The sequence below is a fragment of the Argentina silus genome, assembly GCF_951799395.1.
Source record: "Argentina silus genome assembly, chromosome: 20".
In the NCBI taxonomy this organism is placed as follows: Eukaryota; Metazoa; Chordata; class Actinopteri; order Argentiniformes; family Argentinidae; genus Argentina; species Argentina silus.
In genome coordinates, this window is record NC_139674.1 from 16,354,316 (window position 1) to 16,375,851 (window position 21,536).

Genomic DNA, 21,536 nt, shown 5'->3' on the forward strand with positions numbered 1-21,536 from the left:
ACCTACTGGACCCCCCAGGGACCTACTGGACCCCCCAGGGACCTACTGGACCCCCCAGAGACCTACTGGACCCCCCAGGGACCTACTGGACCCCCCAGAGATCTACTGGACCCCCCAGGGACCTACTGGACCCCCCAGAGATCTACTGGACCCCCCAGGGACCTACTGGACCCCCCAGAGACCTACTGGACCCCCCAGGGTTCTAGAATCAACTAGGGTTCAATTGGAACCTTTTCCTCTGTGTCCTCTCCTCCAGTGTGTGTGGTGTGTGTGTGTGTGTGTGTGTGTGTGTGTGTGTATGTGTGGTGTGTGTGTGTGTGTGTGTGTGTGTGTGTGTGCGTGCGTGCGTGCGTGCGTGCGTGCGTGTGTGTGTGTGTGTGTGTGTGCGTGTGTGTGCGTGTGTGTGCGTGTGTGTGCGTGTGTGTGCGTGTGTGTGCGTGTGTGTGTGTGTGTGTGTGTAGACTACTGACAGTGTTTCCGGGGTGTTCTGCCAGCGTCTCTGATCTCGCTGATCCAGTGGAGGACGAATCGGAACTCCCCAACAGCCTTGGACACGCCCTCCTCTGTCAGCTGACCCAAAACAACAACCACAGGTTAACTATATTACTACTATATAACTACACTATATATACTATACTACTACTATATAACTACACTATATATACTATACTACTACTATATAACTACACTATTACACTACTACACTACTACACTACTACACTACTACACTACACTACTACACTACTACACTACTACACTACACTACTACACTACACTACTACACTACACTACACTACTACACTACTACACTACACTACTACACTACACTACACTACACTACTACACTACACTACACTACACTACACTACTACACTACTACACTACTACACTACACTACTACACTACACTACACTACTACACTACACTACACTACACTACTACACTACACTACTACACTACTACACTACACTACTACACTACACTACTACACTACACTACTACACTACACTACACTACACTACACTACACTACTACACTACACTACTACACTACACTACTACACTACTACACTACACTACACTACACTACTACACTACACTACTACACTACACTACTACACTACACTACTACACTACACTACACTACACTACTACACTACACTACTACACTACTACACTACACTACTACTACACTACTACACTACACTACACTACACTACTACACTACACTACTACACTACTACACTACACTACTACACTACTACACTACACTACTACACTACACTACTACACTACTACACTACACTACTACACTACACTACTACACTACACTACACTACTACACTACACTACACTACACTACTACACTACTACACTACACTACTACACTACACTACTACACTACTACACTACTACACTACACTACACTACTACACTACTACACTACACTACTACACTACTACACTACTACACTACACTACACTACTACACTACTACACTACTACTACACTACACTACTACACTACACTACTACACTACACTACTACACTACTACACTACTACACTACACTACTACACTACACTACACTACACTACACTACACTACTACACTACACTACTACACTACTACACTACACTACTACACTACACTACACTACACTATACTACTACACTACACTACTACACTACACTACTACACTACTACACTACACTACTACACTACACTACTACACTACTACACTACACTATACTACTACACTACTACACTACACTACTACACTACACTACACTACTACACTAATACACTACACTACTACACTACACTATACTACTACACTACTACACTACACTACTACACTACACTACACTACTACACTACACTACACTACACTACTACACTACTACACTACTACACTACACTACTACACTACACTACTACACTACACTACACTACACTACTACACTACACTACTACACTACTACACTACTACACTACACTACTACACTACTACACTACACTACTACACTACACTACTACACTACTACACTACACTACTACACTACACTACTACACTACTACACTACACTACTACACTACTACACTACACTACTACACTACACTACTACACTACTACACTACTACACTACACTACTACACTACTACACTACTACACTACTACACTACACTACTACACTACACTACTACACTACACTACTACACTACTACACTACTACACTACACTACTACACTATTACACTACACTACTACACTACACTACACTACACTACTACACTACTACACTACACTATTATACTAATACACTACTACACTACTACACTACACTACTACACTACTACATTACTACACTACACTACTACACTACTACACTACACTATTATACTAATACACTATTATACTACATTACTACACTACTACACTACACTACTACACTACACTACTACACTACTACATTACTACACTACACTACACTACACTACACTACTACACTACACTACTACACTACACTACTACACTACTACACTACTACATTACTACACTAATACACTACACTACACTACTACACTACACTACACTACACTACTACACTACTACACTACACTACTACACTACTACACTACTACAGTACTACACTACACTAATACACTACTACCTGTTGAGAGATGCTGGCAATGTTTGAGTCATGTGACTGTGTGTGTGTGTGTGTGTGTGTGTGTGTGTGTTATAAATGAGTGTTTACCTTCTCAAATGTTCTGTTCATTCTCCGGAGCTGTCTCTTGGACCAGGTCGTCTCTGTGTTCGGAGTCTCCACCAGCTGGCCAAGAAGAATGCTCAGTTCTCTAAACATGTAACATACTGTATATCTGTTACCAACTGTACACCTGTCTGTCTGTCTGTCTGTCTGTCTGTCTGTCTGTCTCTCTTCCTCTCCGTCCATCCGTCTATCTGATTGTCTCTGTCTGTCTGCCTGTCTGTCTGCCTGCCTGTCTGTCTGTCTGTCTGTCTGTCTGTCTGTCTGTCTGTCTAACTGACTGTCTGTCTGTCTGTCTGTCTAACTGACTGTCTGTCTAACTGACTATCTGTCTGTACACCTGTCTCTCTGAACATGAGCCTGTTTCCGGTCAGTTGAGGTCATAGGTCAGAGGTCATACTCACACATCGCTCCACGTCCTGTCTGATGCGGGACAGAAGGAACAGGAAGTCCCTCGGGGAGCGTTTCTCCACGCGCTCGCTGCTGAAGACCCTGTCATAGACGTCCAACATCTGCTTCAGCTCCCAAACGCCCACTTGTCTCTAAGACACAAAAACATCAAAACATCCAAACATTCCAAAGATAATATGATGATTATTTAATGACGCATCAAAGAGTTTGAATGCTGTTTAGCACCTTTAATAACCAAACATGTTTACAACATTTTGGTGTAAAAAGAATAAAGCCTTTTACCTTCCTGCAAGAGGATGGCGTGTTGAAACTGGGTAGAAATCTTTGGGATCTTTTTCCATCCACCTGTCAAAACATCCTTCAGTCAGGCTCGGTTTCAACTGCAAGCTATGATTTCAACAACTGTACATGAAAACATTGAACAGTTCTGTGAGACTAAACTTGAAACTGTGAGAATGTCATCTACTTACAGGGAGAGAGAGAGTCAGAGCCTTGGTCATCTTCAGTAGTTGTTGGATGAGGTCGTCGGGTATTTTCTCCATACAGGCCTGCGCGCTGCCGAGGGGACCGAGCGTCACCGCCACCAAGGCCACCGTGACCAACACCGCCGCGCGCATCTCCGCTGATCTGTCGGTAACCGTGAGTGTCCTCGCGGCAGAGCTCCAGTGAACGTGTGGAGTCTGAAGCTCCTCCGGTCATTTTATATTCATACCGACTTCCCCGCGCCGGTCTGAACATTCCCACTCGAAACCTGACGCGTAAAAGTTCCAGATTCCGCAGACCGGACACCGACCGGCGCGCTGGTGCTGATGCTGCCGTTATCGCTCTGTGATCTCGCGGTCGGTTTCACTTATCGCTCGATGCGGTTACCGAGCAGAGATCAGTGGAGAGATAAAGTAGGTTAGGGGTTCACGGCTCCTGGTTAGGGTTAGCGTTAGGGTTAGTCATCAGAGGCCTTTTACCGAACGACACCACAACGCTTATTCACACACAATGAGCTGAATCTGCTCCAGTTAACACTGCCTCCCTGAATGGGACACATTTACCCTGCATCATCTATAAACCACCAGACAGACAGATAGATAGATAGATAGATAGACAGATAGATAGATAGATAGATAGATAGATAGATAGATAGATAGATAGATAGATAGATAGATAGATAGATAGATAGACAGATAGATAGAGAGAGAGAGAGAGAGAGAGAGAGAGAGAGAGAGAGAGAGACAGACAGACAGACAGACAGACAGGTAGGTAGGTGGACGGACGGATGGACGGACGGACGGACAGACAGACAGATAGATACTGTAGATAGATCTTTACATATTTATTTATGTGTGTGTGTGTGTTTGCTTATGTAATAGTTGGTAATTACTGGAAGGTGATGCACCATCCTGGGTATGATGAGTAGGCAGCTCTGCACCCCCCCCCCCCCCTCTGTAACCAGGTCACCAGCGACGTGCTCTGACCCAGTTAGCAGCAGCCTCAGACGTCTACTATGCTACAGGAGGCTACGCTACAGGAGGCTATGTTACAGGAGTCTAGGCTACAGGAGGCTACGCTACAGGAGGCTATGTTACAGGAGTCTAGGCTACAGGAGGCTATGTTACAGGAGTCTAGGCTACAGGAGGCTACGCTACAGGAGGCTATGTTACAGGAGTCTAGGCTACAGGAGGCTATGTTACAGGAGTCTAGGCTACAGGAGGCTATGCTACAGGAGGCTACACTACGCTACAGGAGTCTAGGCTACAGGAGGCTATGCTACAGGAGGCTACGCTACAGGAGGCTACGCTACAGGAGGCTACGCTACAGGAGGCTATGCTACAGGAGGCTATGCTACGCTACAGGAGTCTAGGCTACAGGAGGCTATGCTACGCTACAGGAGTCTAGGCTACAGGAGGCTATGCTACAGGAGGCTACGCTACAGGAGGCTATGCTACAGGAGGCTACGCTACAGGAGGCTATGCTACAGGAGGCTACGCTACAGGAGGCTATGCTACAGGAGGCTATGCTACAGGAGGCTACGCTACAGGAGGCTACGCTACAGGAGGCTACGCTACGCTACAGGAGTCTAGGCTACAGGAGGCTAGGCTACAGGAGGCTACGCTACACTACAGGAGGCTATGCTACAGGAGGCTAGGCTACGCTATGCTACAGGAGGCTAGGCTACAGGAGGCTACAGATTTACCCTCTTCTCTTCCTTGTCCACCTGCCTACCTGTCTAACTGTCTAACTGTCTAACTGTCTACCTGTCCACCTGTCTACCTGTATAACTGTCTACCTGTCCACCTGTCTACCTGTCTAACTGTCTACCTGTCTAACTGTCTACCTGCCCACCTGTCTACTTGTCTACCTGTCTAACTGCCCAGCTGTCTACCTGTCTACCTGTCCATCTGTCTGCCTGCCCACCTGCCCACCTGTCTACCTGTCTACCTGTCCAACTGTCTGCCTGCCCACCTGCCTGCCTGTCCATCTGTCTACCTGTCCACCTGCTTACCTGCCCACCTGTCTACCTGCCAACTTGTCTACCTGTCTACAAGTCGACCCATCCAGGTACTGATGCTTAGAGCTCAAAGCGGGATGGTGTAACACATCAGACTTATGATTTAACGAATGGCCTATGTGTTACTACATGTTTATAACAGTGAATAAACTCAGCTGTTTGTGTTACTGCATGCTTATAACAGTGTTATAAACTCCAGCACCTCTCTCTAAAGAGCCTCTCAGCAGTGAGCAGCATGTAGCCTCAGCAAGAACGAATGAAGGAATGAATGAATGAATGAATGAATGAATGAAGATTAGGCTTAAAGGTTTTTAGAAGATGTATCTGATGTGTGTTTGTGATGAGTAGTGAACAGCCCTCTGCTGTCCTGGAGCATCATGCTGCTGTATTAACCTACTCAGATGAACTAAGACACACAAACACACACACACACACACATACACAGATGACATCAGAATGAAGAAGCTTTGTGTGGAAGTACAGATCTCACATCACATCTCAGCTCTGGGGGAGTTCCAGGTCTGTGTCTGTCCTCTCCAGGGCTGAGCTGAAGGCCCCTCGGTCGCCTCGTCTGCCGCGGGGAGAATGGAGGGCGTGGCGGGGAATTCTCAGGAAGATCCATCTTTTGTTTACTTCCTGAAATCGCACCTGACCACCTGTTCACCTGGACCAGGAAATGCCGTAAAAGTCCCAGAGGTGTGATGTCACAGACACTCCGTAGTGTGTGTGTGTGTGTGTGTGTGTGTGTGTCATTTCACTGAGAATAAGTCATATTTGATTTCAATCAGATTTCAGATACTTCGAGAACAAGCTTGGCTCATCATCCACCCCTCCACCCCTCTACCCCTCCATCCATTCATCCACCCCTCCATCCACCCCTCCATCCACCCCTCTACCCCTCCATCCCTCTACCCCTTCCAACTGAGTGGATGTTTAGCTGCAGTAAGAGCAGTAACCCTAACCCAACCCTAACCCTACCCCTAACCCACCCCTAACCCTAACCCTTACCCTAACCTAACCCTAATACCATGAACACATTACAACAGTGTAAAAACCTCAAGAGACAAAAGGAGACGTGAATTTAAAATGTTTATTTTAGAAATATCAACTACAGTAACTATGGTTACAATGTGCTACTTCCTGAAATGCAGGCACCAGGAAGTTCACCTCAGGTCTCAGGTGACTCCATTGTTTACCTGTGTGTGTGTGTGTGTGTGTGTGTGTGTGTGTGTGTGTGACGCTAATACCCTGAACCCATTACAGCGGTTTAAGCACCTCCTGAGACAAGTGTTGATGTCTGAAAACAAAGATGTGTTACTTTAGAACTGTCAGAGAACAGGGTTAGGGTCGGGGTTGGGGTAGGGTTGGGGTTAGGGTTAGGGTCGGGGTTGGGGTAGGGTTGGGGTTAGGGTTAGGGTTAAGTTTAGGGTTGGGGTTAGTGCTGGGGTTAGGGTTAAGGTTAGGGTTAGCGCTGGGGTTAGGGTTAGGGTTGGGGTTAGGGTTAGCGCTGGGGTTAGGGTTAGGGTTGGGGTTAGGGTTGGGGTTAGGGTTAGGGTTAGGGTTAGTGCTGGGGTTAGGGTTTTCCACAGTCTTACCACTACCACATCATCAACAATTTGGGAATAAATAAAGATTTATTTATCATCTCAAATGTTTTAAAATACATTGATTAAAAAAGGTCTTGTGTCACATGACTGAGACCTGGGCCACACCAGTGGCTACGGAGACGACATGTCACACAACACAATCTGTCTGGACACATCCGGCATTTAGGGTTCGGGTTAGGGTTAGGGTTAGGGTTGGGGTTAGGGTTAGGGTTAGGGTTAGGGTTGGGGTTAGGGTTAGGGTTGGGGTTGGGGTTAGGGTTAGGGTTGGGGTTAGGGTCAGGGTTAGACAACATGTCACACAACACAATGTGTCTGGACACATCCGGCATTTAAATACTTTGAAAAGTTTACAAATATTTTTCACGCCTTCCGACATAAGATAAATAATACAAAGTTAACATGACATTTCACAAGTTGCCATGTTTTGTTTGGCATACATGTTATCACACTCATCCCTCAATATAAATGAACATCAGAGTAAAAATGAAAACAATAAATAGATAAATATCAGGTGAATAAATAAACACATAAAAAAGTCAGGAAGAAATGGATATCCTTTTAGGATGTAGGGGACATGGGCTAGGCTGGGCTAGGCGTAGACACAGAAGTCTTTGAGGTAGGTGAAGAGGATGTCGATCTCGCCGATGGCCTTGTTGATGCCTAGCTCCTCCCCCATCTGAGACACACAACATCACATGTCCATCAACAACACTCTACATGACCTAAACACACAAACCTGTGTGTGTGTGTGTGTGTGTGTGTGTGTGTGTGTGTGTGAGGCTGTTGTTATGAAGTGTGTGTGTGTGTGTGTGTGTGTGTGTGTGTGTTAGGCTGTTGTTATGAAGTGTGTGTGTGTGTATGTGTGTGTGTTGGGCTGTTGTTATGAAGTGTGTGTGTGTGTTAGGCTGTTGTTATGAAGTGTGTGTGTGTGTATGTGTGTGTGTTGGGCTGTTGTTATGAAGTGTGTGTGTGTGTTAGGCTGTTGTTATGAAGTGTGTGTGTGTGTGTGTGTGTGTGTGTGTGTGTGTGTTGGGCTGTTGTTATGAGGTGTGTGTGTGTGCGTGTGTGTGCGTGTGTGTGTGTGTGTGTGTGTGTGTGTGTGTGTGTGTGTGTGTGTGTGTGTAAGGCTGTTGTTAGGAAGTGTGTGTGTGTGTCTGTGTTAGGTTGTTGTTATGAAGTGTGTGTGTGTGCGTGTGTGTGTGTGTGTAAGGCTGTTGTTAGGAAGTGTGTGTGTGTGTGTGTGTGTGTGTGTGTTAGGTTGTTGTTAGGTGTGTTTGTCTGGTGATCTCACCTCTGTTAACTTCTTTCTGAAAGCCAAGCTGTTGCTGTTGCCATGGTAGTGAGTGACATTCTAGAGAGAGACAGAGAGAGACAGAGAGAGACAGAGAGAGACAGAGAGAGACAGAGAGAGACAGAGAGAGAGACAGAGAGAGACAGAGAGAGAGACAGAGAGAGACAGAGAGAGAGACAGAGAGAGACAGAGAGAGAGACAGAGAGAGACAGAGAGAGAGAGAGAGACAGAGAGACAGAGAGAGACAGAGAGATAAGCATCATCTCTACACAATCACATTCATCTCTTCTACATCAACCACAGAGAGAGAGGGGGGCAGAGGAAGACAGACAGAGGGACAGACAGACAGAGGGACAGACAGACAGACAGACAGACAGACAGACAGACAGACAGAGGGACAGACAGACAGACAGAGGGACAGACAGACAGACAGACAGACGGACAGACAGAGGGACAGACAGACAGACAGAGGGACAGACAGACAGACAGAGGGACAGACAGAGGGACAGACAGAGGGACAGACAGACAGACGGACAGACAGAGGGACAGACAGACAGACAGAGGGACAGACAGAGGGACAGACAGAGGGACAGACAGAGGGACAGACAGACAGACAGAGGGACAGACAGACAGACAGACAGAGGGACAGACAGACAGACGGACAGACAGACGGACAGACAGAGGGACAGACAGAGGGACAGACAGAGGGACAGACAGAGGGACAGACAGACAGACAGAGGGACAGACAGACAGACAGGTGGGGGTACTCACACATCCGTGCATTTCCAGGTCTTTGCTGACTCGGGCCAGGTCCGTCCTCAGCACGGGCAGCTTTGGGTGCCTCTCATCGCGCGCCGGCGTCAGCACCTCCCGGAGGTAGTAGTCCAGGATGTTCGCGTGCAGGCAGCAAATGTCCCGGTGACCCCCGGTGTGTTGTCTCTGCGCGAGACAGACCGGGATGAGACACGGCGCGAACCGATCACGAGTTTTGTCGCAAATACCGACAGACGCATTTCAACAAGGACGAAAGGACAGAATCACGAGACTAAATTGAACAAAGACAAGGTTACCTTCTTCTTCTCCACGTGCGGCATCAGACGCACCTCCGTGTCAGAGTCTGACGCCTGCGCCTGCTCGTGCACACAAAAATGACCAAATCAGACAATTAGAAGAAAGATTAAAAACAAAATCAGAAATAAATAATGACATTTGAGAGCCTATGAATCATATTAGTGATGTTAGTGAGGTTGGGATGGTGAGATGCGGTGTTGACTCACATGCCGCGCCACCGCCTGCACCGCCGCGTCGGTGTCCGCACTGTGGAGCGGCGCGCTGAGCGTCTTCACCGGGCTGAGGGCGGCGGGCAACGCGCACACCGCCAGCACCACGGCGGCAAATAACATGCTGTGCATCATTGCCGGCAGATGGATCTCCATTGAAGAATATTATTACAGTTATAATATCACCGTTCACCTGAAAAACAACGATATGAATGAAACATCAGAAGTGCAAAACGACGTCCAGAAGTCAGAAGTCAGATCGATCAATCACAGATCTCTGCAGAGTCGCGCTCACCTTGACGTCTGAGTTGGAGTTCATGTTTTACACCTGGCAGAGACGGTCTTTATATTCTCCAGGGTGTGTGTGTGTGTGTGGTGGGGTGGGGGTGTGGGGGGGGGTTCCCCCTCCTATGATCTAGGCCATCGTCCCAGTAATTCATCTCCGTTATTGCAGCGACGGCTTATTAATGAGACTAGAGGATATCAGGTCGATGACGTCACGGGTAAAACCTACCCATTCATCAAACAGAAGTGATGGTCAGCGGCTCTGCTCGACGTGCTGACGTCAGCATCAGGAGGGAGCATCGTTGCGTGAAGTTGCTTCTTCCTCTATGAGGCTGGAAGTTCCAACATCCACAGGTGTCACAGTTTGTCTGTCTGTCTGTATCATACCTGTCTGTATCAGACCTGTCTATCATACCTTTCTGTACATTCCCTAGAGCAGGAAACCTGCAGTGTATCTTCAGGTGTTAACTCAGGTAATAAACCAGTACTTCAGATGAATCACTCTGGGTTGCCAGGTGACCACCTGAGAGCTGTAGAGGAAGTCTCTTCAGACACTCTGTTCTCATTGGCTGAAAGTGATCATTGACCAATCACCACCTCGGAGCAGTTGTTGTTTTGGAAGCTGTTGCGTTATTCCAGATCCGTCTTATCTTATGGAAAGGCTTGAACTGCGTCATGTGATCGTCATCTCAGAGACAAGAGAAACACCAGACTCATAACAACACTGTTTATCTGTCACTGTGGTAGAGGAGAGGAGAGGAGAGGAGAGGAGAGGAGTGTGCAACAGGATCCATGATGAGACACTAATGATAATGAAGTTATTCAAGCATTTATTGCATCCTTTTTCAGTCATGTGTTGTAATGGCCCAGTTCACTGACATCCATCACTCCACTGTCTCTGTCTATATTCACTCTATTCAAAACATGATTACACAACGCAGGAATGACATCAACTACCTACAGTCACACACATCATTTAGACCTGGAGGGAACAGGGTCAGGTCTGGGTCTGGGTCAGGTCTGGGTTAGGTCTGGGTCTGGGTTAGGTCTGGGTCAGGTCTGGGTCTGGGTCTGGGTTAGGTCTGGGTTAGGTCTGGGTCTGGGTCAGGTCTGGGTCTGGGTCAGGTCTGGGTCAGGTCTGGGTCTGGGTCCAGTCTGGTCTGGTCTGGATCAGGTCTGGGTCAGGGTCAGGTGTGGTGTGGTCTGGTCTGGTTCTGGTCTGGTTCTGGGTCAGGTCAGGTCTCCAGGGTCATCTCTTCCCCCAGAAGGCATCCTTCCTCCTCTGAGCCCGCTCCAGAACCTCCCAGGCCCGCGAGCACGAGACCGCAGAGCGCAGAGACACCTCCGACATCCTGTCATCTGTCAATCAATCAATCAACAAATCAACAAATCAACCACTCAGTCAGTCAGTCAGTCAGTCAGTCAGTCAGTCAGTCGCCTATATAAATAAGTCCTGTAATAAGTTACCTTCATCAGACGTAGCCCCGCCTCCGTAGGGACACAGCAGCTCCGAGCTCCTCTGACCCAGGTTACCTAGAAACAGGCCAGACCTAGGTTAAACACAACACAGGCCAGACCCAGGTTAAACAGGTTACCAAGGCAAATAGCAGCGAGGACAGGAGAGATGGGAGGGGGGGGGGGGGGGGGGAGACCCCACCCTAGTAAGACGCTGACCTATATAACAGTCTGTCTGTTCTCCCCCCCCTCCCCCCCCCCGTCCCTGTTGACGGTAAGTGACTCTAAATGACTCACTTTTACCAAACTTTCACTCCCAAGGACTGCTGACACTTCTACCAGCAAACAGAGAATTAGAATGTCAGAAACTATGGTGTTTCTGTGTGTCATTAAACCACATATATATATATACACACTCACCGGCCACTTTATTAGGTACACCTGTTCAACTGCTTGAACTGCGTCATGTGATCGTCATCTCAGAGACAAGAGAAACACCAGACTCATAATAACACTGTTTATCTGTCACTGTGGTAGAGGAGAGGAGAGGAGAGGAGAGGAGAGGAGAGGAGAGGAGAGGAGTGTGCAACAGGATCCATGATGAGACACTAATGATAATGAAGTTATTCAAGCATTTATTGCATCCTTTTTCAGTCATGTGTTGTAATGGCCCAGTTCACTGACATCCATCACTCCACTGTCTCTGTCTATATTCACTCTATTCAAAACATGATTACATGATCAACTACCTACAGTCACACACATCATTTCGACCTGGAGGGAACAGGGTCAGGTCTGGGTCTGGGTTAGGTCTGGGTCTGGGTTAGGTCTGGGTCTGGGTTAGGTCTGGATCTGGGTTAGGTCTGGGTTAGGTCTATTAGGTACACCTGTTCAACTGCTCGGTAATGCAAATATCTAATCAGCCAATCACATGGCAGCAACTCAATGCATTTAGGCATGTAGACCTGGTCAAGACGACCTGCTGAAGTTCAAACCGAGCATCAGAATGGGGAAGAAAGGTGATTTAAGTGACTTTGAACGTGGCATGGTTGTTGGTGCCAGACGGGCTGGTCTGAGTATCTCAGAAACTGCTGATCTACTGGGATTTTCACACACAACCATCTCTAGGGTTTACAGAGAACGGTCAGAAAAAGAGAAAATATCCAGTGAGCAGCAGTTCTCTGGGAGAAAATGCCTTGTTGATGCCAGAGGTCAGAGGAGAATGGCCAGACTGGTTCGAGATGATAGAAAGGCAACAGTAACTCAAATAACCACTTGTTACAACCAAGGTATGCAGAAGACCGTCTCTGAACACACAACACGTCAAACCTTGAAGCAGATGGGCTACAAAAGGGGGTCCAACCCAGTACTAGCAAGGTGTACCTAATAAAGTGGCCGGTGAGTGTATATGTACAGGACCCTCAGACATGTATATTCATATATAGAAGCCTCAGATATCTACCCTCACCCAGCCCTTTATTACAACACTATACTAATACTGGTAATACTCCCTTTATTACAACACTATACTAATACTGGTTAATACTCCCTTTATTACAACACTATACTAATACTGGGTAATACTCCCTTTATTACAACACTATACTAATACTGGTAATACTCCCTTTATTACAACACTATACTAATACTGGGTAGGGCCTCCCTTTATTACAACACTATACTAATACTGGGTAATACTCCCTTTATTACAACACTATATTAATACTGGGTAGGGCCTCCCTTTGATCTCAAAACAGCCTCAATTCTTCATGGCATTGATTCCACAAGATGTTGGAAACATTTCTTTGAGATTCTGGTCCATGATGACATGATTGCATCACACAATTCCTGCAGATTCAGGTGCACTTTCAAGCTGTGAATCTCCTGTTCTACCACATCCCAAAGGTGTTCTATTGGACTGGGTGTCCGGTGACTGGGAAGGTCTCTGAAGAACACTGAACTCATTGTCATGTTTATGAAACCAGTTTGAGTCGACCTTTGCTTTGTGACATGGTCATTATCATGCTGGAAGGAGCCATTAGAAGATGGGTCAATTGTGGCCATGAAGGGATGCACATGGTCAGCAACAATACTCAAATAGGCTGTGGCATTCAAGAGATGATTGGTTGGTATTAACGGGCCCAAAGTGTGTCAAGAAAACATTCCACCACCTCCACTATGAGAAGGTGTCCAGGTGTTCCTCCACCATGAGAAGGTGTACAGGTGTACCTCCACCATGAGAAGGTGTACAGGTGTTCCTCCACCTCCACCATGAGAAGGTGTACAGGTGTTCCTCCACCATGAGAAGGTGTACAGGTGTTCCTCCACCTCCACCATGAGAAGGTGTACAGGTGTTCCTCCACCATGAGAAGGTGTACAGGTGTTCCTCCACCATGAGAAGGTGTGCAGGTGTTCCTCCACCATGAGAAGGTGTACAGGTGTTCCTAATAAAGTGTTCAGTGAGTGTATATATCTATATATAGAACCCTCAGACATATATATTTATATATAGTAGCTCCTCCCACCATTGTGCTGGAATTCCGGGTCTCTGAGAGTCCCCTGGATGCGATTGGCTGGCGGGGGGGCGCAGGGGCGGGGCTGGCGGCTGGTGGAGCGTTTCCTGGGGTGTTTGCCAGGCGGAGGGTCGGGGGGGTGCTGTGGAGAGCACTGCCCAGACCAGGAGTCCTCTCTGAGGGGGAGAGGGTCCACCGTGGGGATCCCTGCCGCTGGAGAGGACTGGGGCACTGCAGCCTGGCAGACAGGCGGTAGCTAGGTTAGCCTGCTAGCCTGACTGACAGGCGGTAGCTAGGTTAGCCTGCTAGCCTGACTGATTACCTTGCTGCGTGGCTGTGGGGAGAGGGGCCGGGAGGTGTGTTTGTGGGGTGAACGGGGTTTCCCCAGGGGCGACTCGCTTCGACTCACCCAGCCGCTGGCACCCTTCAGCTGGGGAGGGGACACCAGGAGAGCCCCCCCTAAACATACAACAATATTACTACTAGAGCCAATATCATAAACAATATCAAAATTATCAAAAAACAATATCTAAATTTAATTTAATTAATTTAGTGATGCTAACAGATATGCTAGTGATGCTAACAGCGATAGGAGGAGGTAGTAGGGTTGGTGGTGGTGGTGAAGGAGTCGTGTTCCACTGTCACCCAGTTACAGATCAGTCATCAGGGTCACAGTGGAACTGCTTCTGCAGCTAATGTTGCTGCTGAGGCCAACAGGAAGACAGAGAGGGAGAGGTAGAGAGAGAGAGGGATGGAGAGGTAGAGAGAGAGAGAGAGGTAGAGAGAGAGAGAGAGGGAGAGGTAGAGAGAGGGAGAGGTAGAGAGAGAGAGGGAGAGGTAGAGAGAGAGAGAGGTAGAGAGAGAGAGAGAGAGAGAGAGAGAGAGAGAGAGGGAGAGGGAGAGGTAGAGAGAGAGAGAGAGAGAGGGAGAGAGAGAGAGGGATGGAGAAGTAGAACAGGAGAGGTTACCCGTGGCAGGAGTGGTGCGGTCGTGGTGAGTCCTCTGGACAGCAGCGAGGGTCTTCAGCTGGGGGGTGGGCACCCTGCCTGGCCACCCCCGCCCCCCCAGACACCCCAGCACATACTCATCCTTTCTCTCCTTCTCTTCCCTCTCTTCCTCCTCCTCTTCCTCCTTCTTCTCAATGGGGGGGTCCTCTGGCCTATCCCCAGCCCCCTCCTGCCCCCAGGCCAGCCTCCTCTGCACAGGGGGGGTGGGGGGCACAGGGGGGGTGGGGGGCACAGGGAGGGTAGAGCTCCTCCTGGTGGACACAGAGGGTCCTGGGGTGGAGCTCCCCTCATCACTGAGAGACAGAGAGAGAGAGAGAGGGAGAGAGAGAGAGACAGAGAGAGAGACAGAGAGAGAGAGAGACAGATAGAGAGAGACAGAGAGAGAGACAGAGAGAGAGACAGAGAGAGAGACAGAGAGAGAGACAGAGAGAGAGGGAGAGACAGAGGGAGAGACAGAGGGAGAGAAAGAGAGAGAAAGAGAGAGGGAGAGAGAGAGAGACAGATGCTATAGTGAATGAACCGAGAATAACCATTCTTCTATACACCTAAACACCTATAGACCATCTATAACCATTTATAACCATCTAAAACAATCTATAACCACCTATAACCATCTATAACCAACTATACACCAGCTAAAACCATCTATAACCATCTATAACCATCTATAAACCAGCCAAAACCCATCTATAAAATCTATAACCATCTATAGATCATCTATAACCATCTATAGACCATCTAAAACCATATATAAACCATCTATAACCAATCTAAATCCATCTATAGACCATCTATAAATGATCTATAACCATCTATACATGATCTATAACCATCTAAAACCATCTATAACCATCTATATACCATCTATAAATGATCTATAACCATCTAAAACCAGCTAAAACCATCTATATCCATCTATAAACCATCTATAAACCATCCTTCTAAAGAATTGGCATTCACACTCAAGACCTCACTCTCTAAGAGTCAAGTGGCGGCCATATTTGTTGTGTCAGTCCTACGTGTGTGTGTGTGGGTCTCACCTGGTCTGGTCCAGAGCGTGGATGGAGGGGGGGCTGCTGCTATGGTGGTCCCCAGTGACGGTGGAGGGGGAGAGGGCAGAGGAGGGGGCAGAGGAGGGGGTGGAGGACTCCCAGAGCTGGTTCTGGTCCGACAAGAGCTGGTTAAGGTGCAGGCGGGAGAAATGGGTCCCCCAGGCCCTCCTACGATACGCCTCAGCCTTTGCCCTCAGCTCCCGTACCTGATGGGGGGGGGGGGGGGGGGGGGGGGGCACATAATCTGCTGCTCCAAAGTGTTTTAATCCAGCACAGAACCACATGTTTGAACCAACAGGTACTCTGACCTGCTCTACTCTGTCCTGCTCTACTCTGTCCTGCTCTACTCTGACCTGCTCTACTCTGACCTGCTCTACTCTGACCTGCTCTACTCTGACCCTGTGTTCTAGCGCTGTTCAACAGAAGGACTTGGCGTTGGAGAGAGAGGGGCATCTTGGGAGTTGTAGGAATTGACTTAAATAGGCGATTTGGAACATCAGGACTGATCAGGACGTTCAATCATCTTGACTCAGAGGTCGTTTTAAAACACCATTTTTTGTGAATGTGTCGACTATTGAATTATGGCAACAATCAATCCACTGGATTACAGGGTCACATGACGCTTTCAGCCCAGGCAGCCTGGGCCTTCCTTCCTTTAGTCATGACCTGTCTGCTGAGAGGAGTGTGTGTGTGTGTGTGTGTCTGCTCATGCTCCAGAAAGATGCGCTGCCAAACCACATTCAGCACAATCACAGGAAAGACGCACGCACACGCACACACACACACACACACACACACACACACACTGACTCAGTCATACAGGTCATAACTATCAGTGTTCATAACTATCACCTGGTGTGAGTTTGATTTGCATTAAGTAAGTGTAACAGCCTCCCCAGCCTCCCCCTCTCTGACCCAGCCTCCCCCCTCTCTGACCCAGCCTCCCCCTCTCTGACCCAGCCTCCCCCCTCTCTGACCCAGCCTCCCCCCTCTCTGACCCAGCCTCCCCCTCTGTGACCCAGCCTCCCCCCTCTCTGACCCAGCCTCCCCCCTCTCTGACCCAGCCTCCCCCCTCTCTGACCCAGCCTCCCCCCTCTCTGACCCAGCCTCCCCCCTCTCTGACCCAGCCTACCTCCTCTCTGACCCAGCCTCCCCCCTCTCTGACCCAGCCTCCCCCCTCTCTGACCCAGCCTCCCCCTCTCTGACCCAGCCTCCCCCCTCTCTGACCCAGCCTACCTCCTCTCCTGCCGTCGAGGCCCTGACCCAGCCTCCCTCCTGGTATTTGTAGTTCAGGGGGGAGCAGAAGTTGGAGTTGTACTCTGACCTCACCTTCCTGCTGTAGGACAGACAGACAAACAGACAGACAGACAGACAGACAAACAGACAGACAGATAAGAATCACAGTATCAGAGCCCATGCTAGACACCTTACAATGGTCCCCCCGCCCCCCCTCTCCTCTCCGACCTCTGACCCCACCTGTGACCACCATGGGGAAGAGCGGCCTTCTGGTGAGTTTGTGACCTCACTTCCTGCTGCGTACTCTCCTGCCCCGCCTCCTGTTTGAACTTCCTGTCACCCACTTCCCTCTTATTCTTCCTCTTCTTCTTCTTGCTCTGACAAACAAACACCAATCACATGACAGCAGAGGCTGGGATTATCACCATCATCTATCCTGACCCTGACCCTCTAACCCTGACCCTCTAACCCTGAGCCTCTAACCCTGAACCCTGACCCTCTAACCCTGACCCTAACCCTGACCCTCTAACCCTGACCCTGAACCCTGACCCTCTAACCCTGAACCCTGACCCTCTAACCCTGACCCCTGACCCTCTAACCCGGAACCCTGACGCTCTAACCCTGACCCTCTAACCCTGACCCTAACTCTAACCCTGACCCTCTAACCCTGACCCTAACTCTAACCCTGACCCTCTAACCCTGACCCTAACTCTAACCCTGACCCTCTAACCCTGACCCTAACCCTCTAACCCTGACCCTCTAACCCTGACCCTAACCCTCTAACCCTGACCCTCTAACCCTGACCCTAACTCTAACCCTGACCCTAACTCTGACCCTCTAACCCTGACCCTAACTCTGACCCTAAGGCCCTGGGTGTCAGTAATGACACAGTGAGACCTTCTAGATCCGTTCAGGTGAAAACAGCCTTCCAAACGTTCCACCACAAGATGGCTGCCGGTACCATATACATGTTCACATGATCCGTCTGTGGCCAGAACCCCCACCATGGCTGAGTACCTCCACAGCGTTGTCAGGGGAGACCAGAGGGGGTCGGGGAAGAGGGGAGGCTTTGAAGCTCCTGGTGTACTCTGACTCCGTCGCCACAGCAATGGGCTTGAAGGGCGGGATGGACCTGCTGCTGGTGGACAGCATCTGGAGACCACAACAACAACCACAACAACAACACTTTGTTCCACTTTGGGGGAGGTTACACTGATGGAGCAGCTTTCCCCCAAAACACAATTAAAGCTCCATTTCAAACTCTAGAGAATCCTTCATCCATTAGGAGTACAGTGTGATGATCTCCCTGCTGGAGGGACACACCAATGACACCACAATGACCTAGATGAGAGGCTGAAGGCCAACAGAACCTGCAGGTCCAGTCTGACCAGTGAGACAGTCTGATACCAGCAGTCTGACCAGTGAGACAGTCTGATACCAGCAGTCTGACCAGTGAGACAGTCTGATACCAGCAGTCTGACCAGTGAGACAGTCTGATACCAGCCTCCTCATCCCGTTCACACTGCAGCTCTCTGACTCCCTCTACTGGGCACATGGTGAAACAGCACGTTTGCGCCACAAAGTAAACATTTACATTTACATTTATGATATTTATCAGATGCTTTTATCCAAAGCGACTTACTTAAACAAATGTATTTGTTGTAAGTGAATCATCTGAACATCAGTCATCATAAGATAAAGTAATCTATGCTCGGACCAGGGTTAGGGCCATAGGCAGTCACAATGCTAGAAGAACAGGAGAGAAACTTGTACAGGGGGGTAGTGGGGGTGAAGAGGTCTCTAGGGTTAGGGTTAGTACAGGGAGGTAGTGGGGGTGAAGAGGTCTCTAGGGTTAGGGTTAGTACAGGGAGGTAGTGGGGGTGAAGAGGTCTCTAGGGTTAGGGTTAGTACAGGGGGGTAGTGGGGGTGAAGAGGTCTCTAGGGTTAGGGTTAGTACAGGGGGGTAGTAGGGGTGAAGAGGTCTCTAGGGTTAGGGTTAGTACAGGGAGGTAGTGGGGGTGAAGAGGTCTCTAGGGTTAGGGTTAGTACAGGGGGGGTAGTGGGGGTGAAGCGGTCTTTAGGAGGGACAGTTAAGATGTAGCCTGAAGAGATGGGTCTTCAATCTACGATGGAAGATCGGTAGTGACTCTGCAGTCCTGACAGCAGTGGGAAACTCGTTCCACCAGCGGGGCGCCAGGACAGTGAAAAGCCGTGACCGAGTAGCGCGGCCACTGCATCCACGTAGAGGCGGCGGTGTCAGGCGGGCAGCCGAGGTGGAAGAGCGGAGTGATCAGGCAGGGGGGGGTTTGGAGGGCTGACCATTTCTTGCAAGTAGGGAGGGGCTGTTCCCTTTGCCGCCCGGTAGGCGAGCACCAGGGACTTGAATCTGATGCGAGCTGCTACCAGGAGCCAGTGAAGGGTGTGGAGGAGGGGGGTGACATGGGAGAATTTGGTGAGATTGAACACCAGACGAGCGGCAGCGTTCTGGATGAGCTGCAGAGGCCTGATGGAGGAGGCGGGGAGACCGGCCAAGAGTGTGTTGCAGTAGTCAAGGCGAGAGATCACAAGTGTCTGGACCAAAAGTTGTGCTGCTTCTCTGGTGAGGAATGGACGTATCCTTCTAATGTTGTAGAGGAAGAATCTACAGGAGCGTGCTGTCGCTGTGATGTTCACCACACAAAATGTACTGAAGATGTTAGCAGGGGTGTAATAAGGCATTGTAAGGGTGTTATAAGCGACAGACAGTCAGTCTGGCAGACAGATGGACAGACAGACAGACAGGCAGGCAGATAGGCAGACAGACAGACAGGCAAACAGACAGGCAGATAGGCAGGCAGGCAGACAGACAGACAGACAGACAGTAACCTGTTCTGCAGCCAGCAGGGGGGAGCCAATCACAGGCGTCTTCCACTGGAACTGTCTGCGGTACTCTGAGCTCTGAAGCCCCGCCCTCTGGCCTGAAGACTTTAGCCCCGCCCTCTTCCTCAACGCGTGGTGCACCTGAGACCAGACAAACACATTATACACACACACACACACACACACACACACACGTCACACACATGTCACACACACACACACTTCACTAAGAACACGCTTCACACGTGACACACACACACACACACACTCACACACATTACTGGAAACACGCTACACACACACATCCCATGTAGCCAATCACCTGACTGTATTCAATCACCTGACACACTGTAGCCAATCACCTGACTGTAGCCAATCACCTGACTGTAGCCAATCACCTGACTGTAGCCAATCCTTCACTCTGTGTGTTTCTAAGTGAGTCCACCTTCAACCTGTCTGTACGTGACCTTCAACCTGTCTGTACGTGACCTTCAACCTGTCTGTACGTGACCTTCAACCTGTCTGTACGTGACCTTCAACCTGTCTGTACGTGACCTTCAACCTGTCTGTACGTGACCTTCAACCTGTCTGTACGTGACCCTCCAACTTCACTCAACACGTTTCTACGCTGTGATTTCCACCCCATAAAACACATCACAGGGCAATCATCACCACTCTGACCCCGTTGACGGGGGGCTTCACAGCAGCCAGGGGGCTCCGGGGCTGGGGGGGGACCCCTCCTGTAAGCTCTGAGGACCCCCCAGGGGGTCTGGGGCCTCTGGGGGCCAGGGGAGTGGAGCCTCTGTCTGGGCTGCCAGGCGGGTCCGCAGGAGAGGTGGAGGGGGGGGGCTTCCTCCGGGACAGGAACTGGGGGTCTCTGCTGATACCTGTGGCAGAAGACACTGTTACAGATAGAGGAGCAGCCCAGCCCAGCCCAGCCCAGCCCAGCCCAGCCCTGCCTGGTTCTTACCCTGCTGGTCGGAGCAGAGAACAGCCTGGCGCGTCCTGTGGTGCGGGGAGGCACTTCTGGACCGGGGGGGGCGCCCCTTGTATTTGTTCTGGTACTCAGTGACACCCTGCAGAACACACACACACACACCCACGGTCACACACCCACGGTCACACACACACACACATACATACATAGTCACACACATAGACACGGTCACACACACACACACACACACACACACACACATACACCCACGGTCACACGCACACGCACACACACACACACACACACACTGCACGGTTTTGATTCTGCTGC

At 49.4% G+C, this 21,536-nt stretch overlaps 3 protein-coding genes across 3 annotated transcripts in view; all 3 read right to left on the reverse strand.

The window, feature by feature from the left end:
• Positions 1 to 241: 241 nt before the first annotated feature.
• il26 (interleukin 26) lies at positions 242 to 3,898 on the reverse strand. Its single transcript, XM_083692006.1, has 5 exons — positions 3,652 to 3,898; positions 3,464 to 3,526; positions 3,175 to 3,312; positions 2,759 to 2,833; positions 242 to 570 (listed from the first exon to the last, which is right to left on the reverse strand). Exons 1-5 carry the CDS (start codon positions 3,796 to 3,798, stop codon positions 463 to 465), a joined length of 531 nt encoding a protein of 176 aa, XP_083548132.1. The 5' UTR covers positions 3,799 to 3,898; the 3' UTR covers positions 242 to 462.
• A 3,542-nt stretch (positions 3,899 to 7,440) lies between these two features.
• Positions 7,441 to 9,994, reverse strand: il22 (interleukin 22; the record flags this gene model as incomplete). Its single annotated transcript, XM_083692324.1, has 5 exons — positions 7,441 to 7,967; positions 8,583 to 8,642; positions 9,354 to 9,521; positions 9,653 to 9,712; positions 9,860 to 9,994. The coding sequence occupies 5 exons, from the start codon at positions 9,992 to 9,994 to the stop codon at positions 7,881 to 7,883; spliced, it is 510 nt and encodes a 169-aa protein (XP_083548450.1). The 3' UTR covers positions 7,441 to 7,880.
• Positions 9,995 to 11,008: 1,014 nt separating this feature from the next.
• Positions 11,009 to 21,536, reverse strand: part of mdm1 (Mdm1 nuclear protein) — a 13,085-nt gene continuing 2,557 nt past the window's right edge. The window contains exons 2-13 of the mRNA XM_083692325.1: positions 21,240 to 21,345; positions 20,951 to 21,156; positions 20,276 to 20,410; positions 18,428 to 18,562; positions 17,651 to 17,787; positions 17,411 to 17,510; positions 16,163 to 16,380; positions 15,084 to 15,415; positions 14,438 to 14,574; positions 14,128 to 14,353; positions 11,615 to 11,680; positions 11,009 to 11,506 (exon numbers count right to left, since the gene is read on the reverse strand). Of these exons, the coding sequence (XP_083548451.1) occupies positions 11,397 to 11,506; positions 11,615 to 11,680; positions 14,128 to 14,353; positions 14,438 to 14,574; positions 15,084 to 15,415; positions 16,163 to 16,380; positions 17,411 to 17,510; positions 17,651 to 17,787; positions 18,428 to 18,562; positions 20,276 to 20,410; positions 20,951 to 21,156; positions 21,240 to 21,345 (1,908 nt within the window). The 3' untranslated portion in view covers positions 11,009 to 11,396. The remainder of the gene's footprint in view (positions 11,507 to 11,614; positions 11,681 to 14,127; positions 14,354 to 14,437; positions 14,575 to 15,083; positions 15,416 to 16,162; positions 16,381 to 17,410; positions 17,511 to 17,650; positions 17,788 to 18,427; positions 18,563 to 20,275; positions 20,411 to 20,950; positions 21,157 to 21,239; positions 21,346 to 21,536) is intronic.

What these genes read in the sequence shown, in the direction of transcription:
- il26 (XM_083692006.1), bottom strand. Translation starts at nt 3,798, where the DNA reads ATGCGCGCGGCGGTGTTGGTCACGGTGGCCTTGGTGGCGGTGACGCTC. An exon ending in CTCTGACTCTCTCTCTCCCT is followed by an intron (nt 3,527 to 3,651) that starts GTAAGTAGATGA and finishes ATGTTTTGACAG; the next exon opens with GTGGATGGAAAAAGATCCCA. An exon ending in GACAGGACGTGGAGCGATGT is followed by an intron (nt 2,834 to 3,174) that starts GTGAGTATGACC and finishes CTTCTTGGCCAG; the next exon opens with CTGGTGGAGACTCCGAACAC.